At 43.5% G+C, this 19,060-nt stretch overlaps 1 protein-coding gene across 2 annotated transcripts in view; it reads right to left on the reverse strand.

Annotated features, from left to right (window-relative positions):
* Lipa (lipase A, lysosomal acid type) overlaps positions 1–16,081 on the reverse strand; it is a 37,489-nt gene extending 21,408 nt beyond the window's left edge. The window contains exons 1-3 of one of the 2 annotated variants that reach the window (XM_021662691.2): positions 15,926–16,081; positions 13,070–13,322; positions 11,549–11,666 (exon numbers count right to left, since the gene is read on the reverse strand). In XM_021662691.2, the coding sequence (XP_021518366.1) occupies positions 11,549–11,666; positions 13,070–13,174 (223 nt within the window). In that variant the 5' untranslated portion in view covers positions 13,175–13,322; positions 15,926–16,081. Of the gene's footprint in view, positions 1–11,548; positions 11,667–13,069; positions 13,323–15,791 lie in introns of both variants that reach the window. The other variant, XM_021662692.2, reaches the window with a different exon arrangement.
* Positions 16,082–19,060: the final 2,979 nt, after the last annotated feature.

The following is a 19,060-nucleotide window of genomic DNA, read 5'->3' on the forward strand; positions in this document are numbered from 1 at the left end:
AGTGCAGGGAATCTTATGAAAGAAGTGGGAGATAGTAAGACCTGGAGAGAACAGGAGCTCCACAAGGTCAGCAACAAATCCAAAAAGTCTGGGCACAGGGGTCTTTTCTGAAACTGATACTCCAGCCAAGGACCACTCATGGAGATGGCCTGGAACCCCTGCACAGAGGTAGCCTATGGCAGTGGCCTCCATAGTAATGGGGACAGGGACTGTCTCTGACATGAACTGATTGGCCTGCTCTTTGATCACCTCCCCCTGAGGGGGAACAGCCTTACCAGGCCACAGAAGAAGACAATGGAGCCACTCCTGATGAGACCTGATAGACTAGGATCAGAGGGAAGGGGAGGAGGACCTCCCTTTTCAGTGGGACAGGGGTAGGGAAGAGGGAGGGTGGGATTGGGAGGAGAGGAGGGAGGGAGGTACAGAGGGGATACAAAGTGAATAAACTATAATTAATAAAAATAAAAATAATTATTAAAAAACAAAAAATTATAGTGATATAATAAAGCCTTACAGAAGAAGAAGACATGGATTGAGACGGGCATCTGAAGGGTGACTCGGGGGACATGTGGGGTGGGGAAGGGTGGGCATGATAAACATATGTTGTACTCATGTATTTAGTACTCAAAACATGTTAAGGAAACTTAAAGAGGAAAAAAACAGACATGAATTCAAAATGTGTTTATGGTTTTGTCTTTTATTCACTTCTACCTTCTATTAACTTTCTACTCCCCGAGACAGCTAAACTGCCAAGAAAAAACAAAAAAACAAAAACAAACAAACAAACAAAAACCCTCAAAGACTTGGATGTACAAGGATCCCACCTTCCAAGAAAAAACAAGCAAACCTCAACAGAACTACAGGGTGGAGACCACGCAGTAACTGATCAAGCAAGCCCTTATTAAGCACAGACCATGTGACAGGCCTTCTCAGCAATCGAGATACAGCAAGAATGAAAAGCAAAAGAAAACACCTTGGAGAAAAATAGAAAAGAAAGTGGACCAACCCACTTTCATCTGTCCATTACATGTGTTTCTTTGCTTTGATAGTATTTTCTTTGAGGGTATTTTATGGCTAAATTTACTGTGAAAGTTCTACCTTCAGAGAACTGTGCCATCTCTGCCTTCATCTTGGGAAATATGAAAAATAATCATTAAAAATTTGAAATTATGAACTAAGTGGCACAACAGTTACTGAAATTCCTTGCCTTGGGAAGCAAATGCAAATGCAAAAACAAACAACAAAACAAAACAAAAACAAACAAGCAAAACCGAGAAATATCATTTTTCAGGCCTGACAATGACTGCGTTTCACAAGAGGAAGATGACTTGGTGCGGGGGAATTTCCCCTGACTCCCAAAACCCAAGTCTACATGGGAAGCTACTTCACTCCCAAAAGTCACAGGGGGAACCAGCTGAGGTTTAGGGAAGTAATAAAACCATGGGCAAGGAGGGAGGAGGCCAAAGTTGAGCACTGTCAGCATGACACAGAACTCAGTTTATCCTAGCCATAAAGTTTCAAAGGACTGATTCAACTTCATAATTGGTAGCCAGGATCAGTGATCTTAGACTGCCGGCTGAGGGGGCCCTAGCAGCTCTCCGGGAAGGCTGAGACCCCAGCACAATGGACCCACCTCAGAAATTAGTTTCAAATGGCGCACTTCTTCGCCTGACCCAAGAATTGTATGGCCCTCCTCAACCTGGCATCTTAAGTTCCTTGCTAGTCTGGGAAGAGCCTGCATAGCAACCAAAGGATCTGTATGCTTCTGCAATAGCAGATTCTAAGCAAAATGGTAAGAGGGTCCTTGTACGTGGAACACACCCATTCCCACAGTTCCATACTAGGCAGTACAAAACTAGAGCTGTCCCTCCGCTTACACCTCCCTGAATGGGCCACATTACCCACCAGCTTCACAGGAGCTCAGCACCCAGCAAAGTGGGACCTTTGCCTTGGACAAACTCAATGTCCAAGGGTTGGTACAACCATTCCTGAGATAGGCTTTGGCCTAAAGGCTTCCTAAATGAACTCTAGCTACATAATAACCCAAGCAAGCTTCTAGAGTCAGGACAGCTTGGCACTATTGTTAATATTGTTCAAAACAGCTACCAATTATATCCCAGGCATCAAGTCATTAATTGGATTACATTTTCATATCTATAGTAAGGATGAGGTGGCTGAATAAAAAAAAAAAAAAAAAGAAAGAAAGAAATAAAAAAGAAAAGGAAAGGACATGACTGGTCCTAGTATGGTGAAGGAGAAAGTTTATCATAGATAAAAAGCAGAACATAGCCAGAGGCAGAGTCCAGGGTGAACATGGAGGAAAAGAAGGAAGGGAGAGGTCAGGAAGGTAAAGGGTAGACCAAAAGGGACCAGGTAACCAAAACAGCTGGATTATATAGAAAAGGACAGCTGGGGTAAGGGCAGCCCATCTCTGGGCTGGAGAAGTTTAGGGTAGGGGGCAAGGAATGCCAGATTAACAGAGAGGGACTGAGGGATGCAGAGAACCTGGCAGCCAGGCCTGCTTTGATATGTTAGTCACTTGTCCTCGGTTTGAAACCTAACAGTGACCAGTGACTTACATGTGGAGAAAGCAACTGGTCCTGAACATTCGGACAGGGCTATGTCAACACTAAGATGCAAGCCTGTCTCACTTCAAAGATCTGGCTTTTAGCCAGTGATCTAAAGAAAAAATAATGACTAAAAACTAGAGGCGAGGTATGCACACAAACATTAGGTCTGTCTCCAGCCAGCTCACAGCAAGCCAAGCTGCCTATGCAAAACTGGCTTGAATACTGCATCATGTATTGAAAGAACAGAGTGATTATGAAACAGACACATTATGGGCTCTGGCTCTGACCTGGAGAATAAGGAAGTCCATACTTTCTAGCCTAGAATGGATCTTTTTTGAAACTCCCTTCACTACTCCAAATCAGCCCATCAGAGGTGTCTCCAAGCCCACTTAAAGGGAGCTATGGCCAGCCACTTGATTCCACCATTTAGCCTCATTATCCCGCAGCAATGGTGGTGGAAGGGTGAAAATGACACATGCCAATGGGAGGGGTGAGACCTGGACTATCTGGAGGAAGAAACAAGGTAGAGGATGGGTGAGTGAAGGGGAGGGAGTGTCGGGGAATGGAATGCCTAGGACCAAAGTGCAGCTTCCAGGAGGCTGAACAACAGATTCTGATACCTAAGCTGCCAGAATATTTTTTTTAATTTATCAGGAACAACGCTGTAATCCCAAGGGCTAACAACAAGGGCTGAATGGGTGGGACTTCAGACACGAGGTATAGGAAGGTCGCTCCAGCTGTTTTATCAGGGGAAATTACTTAACTCCCATAACCTTGTTTTCCTCATTTGTGAATCAGAGAACTAATGATTCACCCGATGAGTCGTGTGTTACAAGGGGCAGTTGGCTTGTCCACAGAAAGCAACCAGAGGACAGACCACGTGACCTTTGTCAGCGTCCAGGCCGTTGCATTCACATTTCAAAGTCTACCTGTGGGGGGGGGGATGCGCACTGCCTGAGTGAACCCGAGACTCTGCAATACCAGGTCCAGCCAAACACAGTACTGCTTTCCGAACCCCTGGCGAAGGTCACTGTGAGCGTTCAGCAGCAAGAAGGCAGCGACGTCATCCACGTTATTGACTCCTTCACTACAGCCCCCGCAACTGCTAAGGCTGAAGCCGTTACAAGTGCGCACAGTGAAAGGCCGGGAATGCACGAAACAGCGGCATTTTCCTGTTAGTCCCGGTGGCTGGTTCCTACCCACCCACTAAGAACATGAATCACTCTGGGCATCACAGCCGCGCTGTGTCCACTACCCTCCCGGCCACCACTTAGAAAGCAGCTGTTCCAGTTGCAGAGCTACCGGCACGGTCTAGCAGTACTTAGGTTCAACACTCCCGTAATGACAGCCCACAGTATATGACTAACAATGCCAGCAAACTTATCATACCACACTGGTAGCACTGCCCTATTTTACTATAATTCTTGCTAATGTCCTACGATCTCTAGCATATTAACCAAATTTTATCATGGGTATATTTGTATATAAATAACATGGTATCTATGGAACTGGAGAGTATCCGGTTTCAAGCATCCACTGGAGATACTGGAATGCGTCACCCATTAGTAAGTGGAGACCAAGAGTTGTGTAGGTACAGGCACAGACAGGATACTGTATTCCACAGTTCACTGCACAGTCAGACTGGTGAGGAACCACATCTACCATTCTTCTTACTTTGCAGACTGAAGTGTGGAGAAGACCATGCCCCAGTGTCACACAATTAGTATATGGTAGATCACCTCCATGTCGTACAACATGAAGGTGGCCATCGTTCCTGTGCAGAAGTACCATTTTTGCCTTTCCCTGCCCTTCCAGACCAGAGAAGTTAAGTCCACAGTTAGATGAATGTTGGGAAATGAGTCAGCTCTGGAGGGGAGCCAAGGGGATCACAGAGAAGTTCAGCAGGGGAACGCACACTTGCACCTGACTTCCAGATGGTTCTACCCACTGTATGCATCTTCAGAAGCTTCTGCCCCTGGTAAACAAATTCAGGCATGCTTCTGGAAACTTCCTTTGCTTCTTGCAGTTTCGGATACACTCCCTGCCACAGAGGACTGGATGCTAAGAAAGCAGGTATCAAGATCGTGGTGACATTTGAAAGTTAAAAAGAGAAGATTTGCCTGCCTCTGTCTCCCTGAGTGCTGGGAATACAGGCCTGCACCACCATGCAGATCTCTGTGATTTCTAAGTCAGCCTGGTCTACAAAGTAAGTCCAGGAACAGCCAGAGCTACACAGAGAAACCGTGTCTTGAAAAAACAAAACCAAAAACAAACAAAAAAAAAAAAGAAGTTTCAGTTTGACGCCTCACTGCACAGGGTAAGAAGCCTCACTGAATCGCACAAGGTATCTTACTGCTCAGGGTAAGGCACCTCACAGACCTTACAGCAATGATGTGGTAGGTATTATTCGTACCATGTAACAGATGAAGAAACTCATAAATAAACTGCAACCATCACACTTAGGCCTTTGACTGGTGCTTTTGGTATGCTCACATTACTCGACACAGCCCCTAGCTTCACCTTCCTGCGGAGGCCTGCTTGTTAGTCAAGCTGCTCTGTTATTGAGTATTCAGCGGAAAAACATGCTTTCAACCTGGCCTTCACCTTGAGACAGAGATAAGAGGATGTTCCGCCAAGTTCCTCAAAACTTGTTTGTGTGACATGGGACCGTATCTGCTACAGTGAAGTAGTTTAAGAAAACAAGCTCGGCAGTCCCATGAACATGAACTTCTTTGTTGTATTGATGAGACTTTGTTTGTTTGTTTGTTTGTTTGTTTTTGCTTGGCCTCTAAAAAGGAATTGTGGAATAAACTCAAGACTGCAGGCTTACTGACAGCCCTCTCAGCTGGTTCTGTGTGTGGCGTGACTTGCTTTAATTACTTCAGTCCTCACTCCCCACTCAGGTACTCTTCGACTCTGTCAGTGGGCTCCGGCACCCTCTATAGTAAGTCCACAGATTTTGTCCCTGGTTGTCTCTGAGCCTGGAAGGTAGAAAGCCTTGACCCAGTTGTGACCTAGAACATTTTCACTCCATCCAGAACAGCAGGCGTTTGCACTGTGGCTACTGGAGACTATTCTTGCAATTTTCTGTTTAAAATACGTTGTCTCATAGGTGCTTATGAGCATGGATGAGTGAGTGCATGAGTACATGAGTGTGTGTGTATGTGGATGTGTGCATCCTAGTGTATGCCACAGGAGACAGTAGATATTCTCCCAGATGCAAGACAATAGCAGCAGCTAGCCAAGAAGGGGAGGGTGTGGGGAAAGGGAAGCGGAGGGCAGGACACTGTGTGCTCCTCAGTGCTACACATCCCCTTTGCTCCAACCTCTTCAGGGTTGGACAAACAGACTGTAAAGCCAGCAGGACTTATGCTACTGACTTTAAAAGATTCAGTTGCAATCCCCTACTCAATAAACCATCAGAAGCCCAGAAAGCCTGGGCACGCACTCAGCCTGCATGTGCTCAGTGCCTCTGCCACAAGGAGTCACATGCCAGATTATATAGGCCTACTGAAGCTGCTTTTAAGTAATTAATTAACTACAAATAAATAAATAAGGAGGTAAGTAAAACAAGCCGGAAGCCCACAAATGGTTTCCTTCAAAAGGAGGATTTCTCTAAGGAAAGGAAAACCTAGAATGGGCCAGGATGCTAACTTAATTAACCAAATCGAAACAAAGGCCTGGAGTCTTTTCTTTGGCAGATAACTCACAAGCCACATAGTGAACTTTCACCTACTTTCACTCATATGGCTCAGGGGGCACCCCCACTGGGGAAACTGTGCCCAGTCCGACATAGCCCATGGCCGTTTCCAGCCTTCACAGACCAGAACGCTACTTCACCTACCAGGCCATCAGATGCAGAATTTTTCAGCTACAAATGAGGTTCTCTTTAAAAACTGGCTTATTTCCCAGTTAGGCGATTAGTAAGTAAATTTCCTTTGTATTTTCTTTTTAATGCTGGCACAAGTAGTAGTTCCTTGTTTTAGCTAAATAAAGTCTACATTATTGTAATCATGGGATTGGCTTGCTCAATACTTATTGTACGAGGGCATATCCTCAACTCAAGAGATACTGCATCTGTCGTCAAAATGCCCAGGTGACTGCCCTTTGCCTTGTCTGTCTCAAGCAGTAAATGACTTTATTGATCTAGAAACCTAGAAATTTTCCAGAAGTAAGTTAGAAAGATACAAGTTTTTGCAATCTTTGGTCCAAGCAGGAAATGAGAGCCTTGGAGCATTAACACTCAGCAGTAAGTCTGAGCAGATGAAAACAAAACCACTTTTCTATAAATGACTAGTTTCCTTGTTTCAGTTCCCTTAAGCATTCAGCAAATACAGTACTAGCAAAACATCTGATGAGAATGGTTGCTTAGAGCTGGGAAGATGGTGCAGTGAGAAAGAGTACTTTGCGTGAAATTATGAGGATTTGAGTTCAGATTCCCCCACCACCCACATCAAAACAAACAAACAAAACAACAAAACCTAAAAGGACTATCACTAGGACTTGCTGGCTACCAGGCAGGCTATAGGCTCAGTGAGAGACCTTGTCTCTAAGGAACAGAGCGGAGAATGACTGCTAAGAATATCTAATGTCCTCTCTAAGGCACACACACACTCATTCACTAATGTGTTTTTAGTTAATTAATTTATTTATACATTCTGTTCACAGCCCCTGTGATCACCCTCCCTACTTCCCTCCTTCTTGCCCCACCCTCACTCCCTCTTCCCCATCTCTCCTCCCTATTTCCCAACCCACTCTGGCTCATCAAGTCACATCAGGATTGAGCATGTCCTCTTCCCCTCTGCGGCCTGGCAACACAGCCCCACCAGGATTAAGCAATAATAAAGCAGGCAACAGAGGGTGGAGATCAGACCTGGGGAGGTGGGGTGAGGGAGGACAGAGAGGCTGCAGAAAGAAGAGAAACCAAGGGAGGGAGCATTTCTGTGACAAGCTGGACACCTAAGACAGGAGAGGCTTCTGGGAGGATAGAGTGGTGACTCTAGCTGAGACTCCTAGTAGCAGGGGTCATGGAGACTGAAGAGGCCACCCTCTAACTAGACAGGACTCCTAGTAGAGGGAGGGAAACATCAACCTACCCACAAAAACTTCTACCCGAAATTTACTCTGCCTATAAGATGTGCAGGAATAAAAATAGAGCAGAGATTGAGGGAATGTCCAATCAATGCCTGGCCCAAGCTGAGACCGACCCAATGGGAGACAGCCAACCCCCGACACTATTAACAATGCTCTGCTGTAATCACAGACAGGAGCCTAGCACTAAATGTATTTTAAGTGGAAAATTGCAAGCATGCTCTCCAAAAGTCTGCTGCTTTGGATGAAGTGAAAAGTGCAGACAAGCAGCTAAGACAGAATATTAAGGAAATGTCATCATCTTCCCCATTAGATCCATAAAGATTGTTCTCTCACAAAATCATGCCACGGCTGAGCTTTAAGCACCTTCCTCTGCAAAACTACACAGGACAGAGGAGTTGGCACAGCAGACAGCAAGCAGCAGAGCTTACAGGAGGGCATGGACACAGCAGGCAACCTGGCTCAGCCCTGCGTCCACACAGAACCTCCGACACTTAAGAGAAGCTATTCACACTCACCACTTTTCTGTAAACTAGCATTCCCCATATTTGTTTACATCACCCCAATCAATAAACAACATTTTAGTGTGTCTTGTAATTACTTGTAAAGAATAAGGTTATAGGGTGTTACTTTCAATGTGTTAAAAGCTAATTTCATAAAACATAATACTAAGTTTCCATGTTCCTTCTTTGAGATTCATTTTCTCTGGCATATGGGATCCCCTCACCCCAAAGTGTTTCTCTCAAGATTCTCTCAGCGTCTGTGCTGTCCCAGGTGCCTAGATGAACGGTAACAAGAGTCTAAGGGGAAGTGTGGTCAGAACAGAGGAGAATGGTATTAACAAGGGATAGTATGGCCTGGAGACTGGGAATCAAGAAAAATTCTGCGAGGATTGTGGGTGTAGCTTGGCAACAGTGCTTGCCAAGCATGCACTAGGAGCCAGGTTCAATCCCCAGCTATGCCAAACAAAAGGAAAATGACTTAGCGATTTCCAGGGTAGGTCAAAGGTGATGTGCTATTAATAGGAAGTCAAAGGGGAAGTGATATTCACAAGATTGGTGCCAATTTGGGGACTGTGTATTCTCTTTTACTTTTTTTTTCTTTCTTTCTTTCTTTCTTTCTTTCTTTCTTTCTTTCTTTCTTTCAGAAAGGCAGATTAACAGCACTGAGCACACTGTTCTGCATAGCCACAATAAAGAGCTCCTGTCCAGAACTTGGGGTTAGGCCAAAGAGAGCAAACCACAGGTAAAGTGTCTATGCAGTTCTTAGAAAAATTACACTCCTTTATAGAGCTGAGTCACGGAATTCCTTCAAAAGCTCCCTCTGAGGCTGGCTGTAAACACACACACCATCAGCCTCTCCAGGGCTGGGTGGGAGCTCCTCAGAACTGTGAAGAAAGATGGAGACTGAAAAACCAAAGACAGATTTGACTCAAAACACTGGCAATCTGTGTCCTGCACTCTGAAGACAAGACTCCCCCAGCCGGCAAGGGGACCGGCTATTGTCTCCAAGTAATGCTGTCTGTTTGAGGGGGCACCTCCCTTCCAGGAACACCTCCACCTGCCACAGTGTGAGGTGTGTGCACCGGACAGGAGCCCTGACAGCTTTCATTGCAGTGTGGAGACAGAAGCCTGGGGTGGGATGTGGAAACGGAGGTGGTACATCTCTCAGCATGGTTTTTCCTGGAACCTTTGAATGATGGCTCATATTAGTGATTACTGCTTAGCTCAGAACTGTATAGAAAATAATATTCATACTTACTTCTCTTTAGATACAGACTAATACCTGATTTTGTTTTGTTCTGCTTTGGAAAAAAGAAAGAAAGTGTAAGGAAACTGAGATCATATGCTCGCTCTTGCATAAAATATATACTTTATGTTTGAGAGCAGGGAAACATCTCTTGTAAGCTTCACAAAGGAAAGTGATAGCATAGAGTTATAAACACTAAAACAAAATCTCAAATGAATTTTGAAAAGAGTGCTGCCATAGCCACATAAGCATTATTTAGTACCATGTAACGGGGAGAGAGAAAATAGGAATTTCACATGACATAAAGAGAAACACAGGCAGAGATGTGACGCTCAGATTCACGCCAGATCTGTAGTTCACTCCGAATAAGCACTGGAGACATGTGTGAGGTAAAGAACACTCATCTGCACGGTTAAAACCCCAACAGAAGACAGAGCTAGACAATTTAACCCAGACCTCGGTTCTCAGAAGAGCAATAGGCTACATCTTGAGAGATGACTAAAGGCAGATCCACTATCCTGATACCTGCTAGGACTTCCAGCCAGTTTCTCGAGAAACTGTATCACCCTCATCAGGACCACAGTTCTGCTTGAATTATAAAGTTATCAAAAAAGGATATAAATATATGCCCAGGTACATATTTTATGGCAAATCTATAAGAACTTTTACATACTCCTGTAATGAAAGTTTTGGGTTCCTAGTAAACTCAGTTATGTTATGTAAATATGTTTTTGCTTTAATCGCAAGTGCGGAATTTTAGTTTGGGCTTTAGTTTGTCCACAGCTGATAACTGGCTCATGTGCCAGCTGGTAATGGCCTGCCTCGTGGGGCATAGAGGAGATGGTCTAGGACTCTGAGGAATATAAATATGAGAGCCCAGAGAAAGAGAGGGTGTGGTGAGCGGTGTTGGCATATGGCCTGTAGCGGTGTGGAGTGACAAGAGATGGACAGTGTGGCTGATGGAGAGAAACTGTTCAACACAGTGACTCAGAGGAGACTGCCTGCTTGCCAGTTCGCTGTGGATGGAAATTGGTATAGCCCCAGGGGAACCCACTGACCCTAAACAGCTGGGAGAAGTAAGGGGTCTGCGCCCCTTCTTCCCACTAACCTTCTCTCTCCTACCTAGGGTTGGGGTGTTGGAAGGGAGAGGCTTTAAGAAACCCAAATTTTAACAAAGTTTAAAAACGAGTGCTACATACTCTTAGTGAAAGTCACTATCAACACACGCATCGGCAGAGGGCAATTTTCTACAAGTCTGTCAGAAACACAATCCATACACCTTCTGCCCTTAAAATCCTTTGGGGGAAAATTTATCTTATAAATAAACCTGCATAACATATGGATGTATTTTTGCTGTTGTTGCTTTGTTTCATTTGAGCAGCAATATTTGTTGGCTGAAAATGCAAATTAGGATAAATGTTCATTAACAGACACTTGTTAAACAAATCATGATACTACTGTGCAATGGAATATTATGTATCTTCAGAAAAGCGCTCTATGAATTATGAGGAAGATCTCTGTGATAGTAAATAAGTCCACTTTTTGTGAGCTTGCTGATAGCAAATAAATAATTCAAAGAATAAAAGGCTATGTCTTTTACGGTACATTTTGAATTTAAAAGGTGGCAACAGAAAAATAATCCATATTTGTTTCTAATGAGCATTTGGAAGGTACAAAGGTTTAAACGAAGGTGCTATACAACAAGCATACCTTTTAAAAAGATAGAAAGTAAGACAGAAAAAAAGTATTTACTGCCTATCTTTCTAGCCTCTTGGGTTTTGTTTTTATTGTTTGTTTGTTTTGAAGTATTTGAATATATTACCTCTTAACAAACCAAGTAATTTTTAAGTTACAAAAGTCAACTACTTAATGCTCACAACAGTCCAAAACATAAAATGTTTCCTTGAGAAACAAAGGAAGGAGGCATTTCTACACTCTAAATGGAATTTGACCTTAGATCCCAGTACAAATTAAACAAGCCAGCCATGCTTTAAAACGGTTATGGCAGCTTAGGTGGTACTTTGGCCTTCAGCCATCCTATGGCAAAACTGTCAAGTGAAGTCTGAATTTGGTCAGCAACTTAGACGAGGCAGGGGCTTCTAAACACTATTACATCCTTCCACAGAAAACACCCATACCTTTGTCAAAAGGTTTCTTCCGCCCGTGAGGGATTCGGTGAAGAGTAAGAATGTATCCATCTTCCGTCTGGACCGAGTGTTCCTCACAAGGGTATCCCCAATACAAGATCATTTCAGTCTAGGAAGAGAAAGGGCAATGGCCATTCCATGGTAGACTCTGGTTCTTCAATCTCCAAGTTATATGGAAAGGACAAAACAAATCCAAGGACTTCTTTTTGGCTTTTTAAAGGAAATCATTGCTACTGCAGTCTCCTCGATCTAGTAACCAAGATCCCGTCTCAAGTCCCACTCTTTTTAGTCTTTTTATACTCACTGGTATAAATACATGAGTATTTTATACTCATCACTCCAGCATGCTCTACTCCAAGTGTGTTAAATTGTTTCCATAATGCCTATCAGGCACAAATCAAGACTTAATTTCCAAATATGTCAGCTAAGATTTTTCATGGTCTAAAGTTCCTAACCCAGGCAATAAGCCTAAAGAACTTCATCTGAAGAAAATGAAAATGGTTGAAGAAAAGCTGAAAAATAGGAAACTGCCATCAAATTCACTTCTCCACAGGGAAAGATCCATGGAGCAAGTGTCATTGCGAGCTCAGTAGGAAAGCATAAATCAGCTACTTGGAAGATCGAAGTGTTCATTATCCTCTCTGCCATAAACATTTGAAAGATTTTAATCTCATTATTTGCTTAGGAAGGAACTGTTAAAAGAGCAGGATGCCAGAAAGAAAACTTATCCTTGGCCTGTGTCATGCCATACTATCCTGTCTCCTAGAAGTATTTCTGTCTCTGCAGGCACCCATTTTTTCAGCTGGGTCAATCCATCTTCTGATTTAAGGCTGCTGTTTCTTTAATGATCTATATTTTCTTGCTGTTGTATCTTTTTTTCCAGATTTCAGTGTTTCCTTAAGATTAATAATTTTGAAATGCTTTAATTAAATTATTTTTTTTTACTTATATTTTCTAACAACTCCTTCTAATATTTCGCAACTGTATTGGGTTATGTTTCCTGGGCACTTTCAATCACAGCTCAGGTTCAGCACTTACCAAAGGCATTCTTGTAAAGGGCTTACACAGTTTCATCAGTTTGAAAGTATATTTAAAATAGCCAGGTACAGTGGTGCATGTTTTTAATCCAAGCACTCAGGGAAGCATAGGCAGTCAGGTCTCTGAAAGTTCAAGACCAACCTGTTCTACAAAGCTAGTCCAGCACAACCAAGGCTACACAGAGAAAGCCCGGCTCAAAAAAAAAAAGTGTTTAAAATTATTTAAAAATAAAATCGCTAAACACATTATTGAGCATAAATTGTGTCTTTTGTTCATCAGGCTGATGAAGCTGGTTATCAATGGTAAGCAGCATCTAGTGGGAAAAGTTTAGGAAATTGGCACACACAATTCAGAAAAAGTGAAAATCATAATGAGCCATAAAGAGATTGTAGTTATGACTCCATATAACTCTACTTAACAAAACAGCTCTCGTTGTCATTGCATTTCAAAAGGTTGTGACTTTTAGAAACTCACCACATTCATGTTTGCTTCAGGGTCCACAGCTGATACGGTCCCCGTGGGTCTCTCAGAAAGCAGGATCCCAAGGACAAAACATACCACCAGGCCCAGGAGCCGCATCTTCCTCTCGTGCAAAGTAGCCAGCTGAATTTTACCACACAAGCACACCTCGATAGATCAGGGCCCTCTTTGAAAGTCTTGAACCGAATTTAGGATAAATAAAACCCCACAGGGAAGACAGATATGAATGGAATGACTCCAGCCGTCTCTGGGAGGGGAAAAACATCAATTTGTTTTCATTAAGAGGCCTACAGAATGGCCACCCCCAAGTTAACACACACACCACCTCCTCACAAAAGTAAACCAACTATTTCTAGAGAAGCAGCACACAGGGAACTCAGGATAAGAAAAAGGAAGAGCCACAGAATTTCCCACCATTTCCCCTCTGCTTGAGAGGTAAATACATTTTTAAATTCGCCCAGCATTAGCTATTGCCTGCCACTATATCTGAAGTTTGTTCTCTCTGGAAATTATATGTCAAGATTTAAAACTGTCACTCAAGTTAACAAAAATGAATGGAAAGAAAAAAGAAACTCTCTAACCAGCAAAAAGATCACCCTAGGCTCAAAATTACAGTGTAGCAAAGTACTGGGGATGTTAAGAGAGAGGTGACACAGTCTGTAACAAGGTTCAGACTAAAGTTTGAAGAAATGTTGGGACTGCAAGCCAGGCCTTTAAAAATGCATATAATCATTTTAAAAGAGTAGCCCACAATATTCCCAAAGACTTGTACATAAATTGTACATAATTGTAGCAGCTTTGTATATAAAGGCCAAAGGCTAGGGGTGGAAAAAAGCCAAACCAAATGAGTCAAGAGATTAACAAATTATAGGTATACCTAATTCAGCAATGAACACACAATACAGACAAATCTCAAAATAATTATGCCACATCAAAGAAGTCAGGGAAGGAGGGGTAAGAGGGGAGAGGGAAGGAATTATTCCAATGTTGTTAAAACTTGGAGAATATGTAACCTAGGCTACACTAACAGAAAACATATTAATGTCTGGGGAGAAGAAAGGGCAGGAGAGAAAATTCCCCGAAGACCATGCACAGGGACTCTTGGGGGTGCTGTGTGTGCTCTTTCTACCAAACATAACTAATATCATGGGCATTTGTTCATGTCAAAACTTAGAAATGTCTACAATACGTCCTGCTAGTCAATGTTAATATCTCAATTCTGTAGTTTCAAAATAATAAATAGGGGGCTGGAGAGATGGCTCAGAGGTCAAGAGCGCTGGCTGTTCTTCCAGAGGTCGTGAGTTCAATTCCACGCAACTACATGGCTCATAACCATCTGTAATGAGATCTGGTGTCCTCTTCTGGTGTGCAGGGCACATGCAGACAAAACATTGTATAAATAAATAAATAAATAAATAAATAAATACTTAGAAAATAATAATAATAAATAAAGACTATAAAGACTCCTTTAAACCAAGTGTTCTCCACGCTTCTTAGGAAACTGGCCCTCAGGAGACTGCAGAAGAGAACTGACTCCCTTCGGCTGCTGTAACTTCTCCTGGATACTGAATCACAGCACTCTGGACAGGATGGGATATTATCTTGAATTTGTGCTGGCCAAGCAAGCCTATTGCTGCTATAAGTTACCAGCATGACTTTATGTAGTACAGCCTAAGGCTGTGCTTTTATCTCAAGGTCACTGTCCCGAAGGTCCTTCAGCACTAAAGAACATAAATGCACACTGAAAAGGGGGAGGGTGTGAAAATAATAATAATAATAATAATAAACGTTCTCAGCATAATAATAATAATAATAATAATAATAATAATAAAGGTTCTCAGCGCAATGTAAAATAAGCAAGAGGTGGAAGCCAGTGTTAAAGAACCCCATACAATCTCCAAAATGGAACCCACTCCAGGAGGGTGACAGGGGAAGCTACTCAGGCAAGAAGGTCACCCTTTAGACATTCCTTCCAGCACTGCACTGTTGCACCATAAACCTGATAAGCAATTCTCCCCCCAAAAAAATGATTGTGTGATAAGGCTCTGAGGTCATTGTGTCTGGGCTCTTAGAACACCTTTATCACAGTACTTATGGCTTTGTAACAATCCAATTCATTATCTCTCTGCCTTCAGTTCACCCCAGAAAGAGGCGAGGGGGCGCAGAGCTTAAGTCTGATTCAACTTTGAACCTCCAGGACTCTGCCAAGTTCTGCACAAACTAAATGACAAATACTGCCGTTGAAAACATGGGCTGGGCCAGCTCCCCCAGCTCAGTGACAGACGAAAATGAGAGCCCTGTGTCGTTTTTCAGTAACTGCTGCACGCCTGGCAGTGCCTCCAACAGTCCGCCGCTTCTCTACCAACAATGAGTCCTACTAAGCTCATTTTTCAACCTAACATGGTCACACCAGTCAAACACTGGAAGCAAAGGGCGAGGTGATTACACAGCAGTATCACTGGGGTTTTTAACCAGGACTCACGCACAAGTTTGCCGCTGACCACGCATTTGGCTAACCCCACTTGAAAGACCTAACGGGACGAGTGAACAAAGAGGACTGAGACGCGTTCTGCCTGTCCCCAAGTTCGGAAACTTTGGCCAGGCTCCCTGATCGCCGATCGCTCCTGTCCAGGATGCGGGACCGCACCCAGGGAAGGACAGGCCACTTCTTGGAGAGACCCAGAGCGTCGCCGCCCCCAAAAGAACTTGCACGTACCCGACGCAGAACATGCCCGGAGCAGAGGAACAGACCAGAGACCATGGCGGGGTCTCTCCTCCCAGCTTTGGGGGCCCGCAAGGCACCAGCTACCTAGCCCGCTGCACGGGGCCAGGCCAGAGGCCGTCACTCACCCGGAATGGTCCTCCAAACTGTCTCCAGGAGTGTTGCCCACTGTAGCCAGGAGAGCGTGGCTAAACCAGAGCTTACACCAACCTGATGGGCGGGTCGAGCTGCTACCCTCTCCAGGCCTTTTGGACAGCCAATCAGGGCAGTCCGTCACCGGGAAGTGCCCCGGTGACTCCTCCCCTTCTGGCCATCTGCTTAGCCCCGGGACGCGGGCTCAAAGGAGCATGCGCCTTCTGTCTGCCCAAGGGACCCAGCCCAGCCTAGCCGGCTCTAAGCTGAGCCCGTCAGAGCTGCCTCCTGTTTCAAAGTTGGCAGGTATCCTGTACACCTAGCAATTAGCAGGGCATCCTAACCTTTTCCCTCTCATGACTTCAGAAATTGTCTTCAACCTCCCCTAGATAGGTACACAAAACAAGCAATTATAAATTATAAAGAAATTTATTTTTAAGCAGTTCTTTGGTTGATATATACATATTATATACACGCACACATATATGTATAATTTCATGATTTTCTGAAAACAAAAGTAAAATCGTGCGCTAATGAGACAGATGCGCTTATTTTCACATAAAGAAATCTTGACTGACTACTGGATGCCGCAGCACCTATTCAGCAGCCTCCACAGTTTTCAGGATTGGTTGATGTTTTTCATGCTATAACTGTCGATGGTCAAACCACTGCAGCACACAGATGCGTGGCACAGAGTGGCAAAAGTATGCTTAGAGCCATTTCAAAAATCGCTGACCTTCTGTCCTACCTCAAGTCCAAACCTCAGCTTTTGACTTCTTATGAAGCTCAGTCAGGAACCCAAACAATAACTTTTAGAAATCAAACGCTGTGACACAACCGGATCCAAAGGCATGCCGATTCCGTGCTTACATCTGAGGAATAATGGCGGGAAATATTAAAGGCCTTGGCTTTCTGTAATTTATCTGTTATCTTTCTGTAGGGGCAGAAAACTTCGCATGTGCGGTACGAACACGGCAACTCCTAAGTGCTGATTCGAACGAGGGTATTCCAGGCAGCCTGTCTGTGCAGCGCGCTAGCACACACAGACCAAAGCGCACGTGTTGCAGGTGCGGAGCCAAGAAAGCAGTGATGTGCAAAAATAACACGGGCAAGTCCTTCCAGAAACACAGCGCGTTCTTACACATTTGATTGTGAATCCTCTTTTGGTCACTGCGCATTCAGGAAACTTTTTACTGCTACCAATGTGTGTGTGTGTGTGTGTGTGTGTGTGTGTGTGTGACAGCCTCAAGTGTGGTTGTAACCTACTGTTTAAAAAGCTAGGACATAGAACACGTGAACTTTATAAATAAAAACAGATTACAGGTTTCATGTAACATGCTCAGTGTGGGTTCTGAGATGAAGTAATGTTTTGCTTTTCAGGGAACACTTCCTAAACCCCTGTTTTGCTTGTGTTCTAATGGGATGAGAGACACTAAGAATAAATAACTGTATGTGTAAAAAATAAATAAATAAATAAACAAATAAATAAATGAACAAAAGTGCTGTGAAAAACAATAATACTGGGTAAAGGATACAGGAAAGTGATATATATCATGTGTATATGCAACCAGAAAAGGACTCTACAGAAGTGGCATCCGAGCAAGACAGGAAGAGAAAATCTGAAGCTGTGTAAACACTTGAAGATACTGGGATGATAATAACAAGAGCAAAGGCCTTGAGTCCAAAACAGTCTCATGGTCTCTAGTTGAAGCAATGAGGTCAGTGCAGCTGAAACAGAATGGCTACCATGGAGGAGGGAAGAACACGGAATACTGGAAGTAGCTGGTTAGCTTGGGGCTTAGTGGTCAAAGTGCTCCCTTTTCTTCTGACCAAAAAAACAAAACAAACAAACAAACAAAAACGTGGAGGTTTTTTAATAGACGACAATATAAGGCCGCTAATAAAATGCTTACTCGGGTAGCTGAAGTCATCTGTGGAGACATTGACAGGCTACTCCCAAAAACTTCCAATCAAGAGTCAATGAATTGGATAACAGTAGCTGTAGCAGTGGCATGAGAGAGCTACTGGTATGCTCATGAAGAGACAATAGGACTTTCCAGTGGATGCAAAGGAGGCATGATACAGAGAACAGGGCCAAGGATGGCACTGCCACAGTGAGCAAAGCAATGGTATCAGGAGCTAAAATTGGAGATGAATAGCAGGAAGAGGAACTGAGAGGGAAATCAAGCTAGTTGTCTAACAGATGTGTTGATTTTAAAGAATTTCCCAAGGCAAGGTCATATCTAAAAGAGGAAATGTCTGGGGGGATGTCAAGCATAAGGAGGGTTGCAAAAGTAACCTGGTTGTGAAGGTAAAGGCATTGCTAAAAAGCGGGACCAAGTGTGGGCTGGTGCCTGAGAGTGAGAAGGGCTGGGGCACATGTTGGTATAATGTTCTTTTGGAATGTATACAATGTACCCTTGTTCATTCAAATGCTGATTTCTCTCCCACACTATCTGGTTTCAATCCGGACATTGCATTGTGATGCTCATTCTAAGCATCACCTGTGTCAATGTGTAAACATGCCACCATTTGTTCTCTATATTGTCAGTTAAAACAACCAGCCACAATGCTGAGCAATGGAGAGGATAGCATGGGACATCCTGGTCCACAGTGGGAGGAAGAGGAAGGAGGCAGGGGGAGAAGAGGAGAGTATGGAGGAGAGATCTTGGAACCACATGGAGAAATGAACTGGACCTAAGATATCACTAAAAGCAAGTATAATGGGTGAATCTGAATGGCAGAAATCTATGCGGGCTTGGAGGTTTAGGGTGGAGTAACTATTGCCCAGCATTGTGCTCTAGGTTAATTAAATAAACCCTAGTCTCTGTATGGAGATTTGGTTATACAGCTGTTTAGGAATAACTGATACTTTACTAAAAGATATATCAATAGTAAATATTAATAACCTACAACAAATGGTGCCCAACTAACCCTTTAAATCATACTTTAACATAATTTGATATGTTAGTGATACAACCTAAACTTAAAACCTAAAAATTCCCAGGTAAATTATGTCTCTTTAAGAGAGACTCTTAAACAAGCCCCAGAGCAAAAGACAGCCTACTGTGGGTAGACCTGAGACTTTAACATAACAAAACTGGCTGCCACTACAGTCTAACAGGATGGGA

Source organism: Meriones unguiculatus, chromosome 1 (genome assembly GCF_030254825.1).
Source record: "Meriones unguiculatus strain TT.TT164.6M chromosome 1, Bangor_MerUng_6.1, whole genome shotgun sequence".
Lineage (NCBI taxonomy): Eukaryota > Metazoa > Chordata > Mammalia > Rodentia > Muridae > Meriones > Meriones unguiculatus.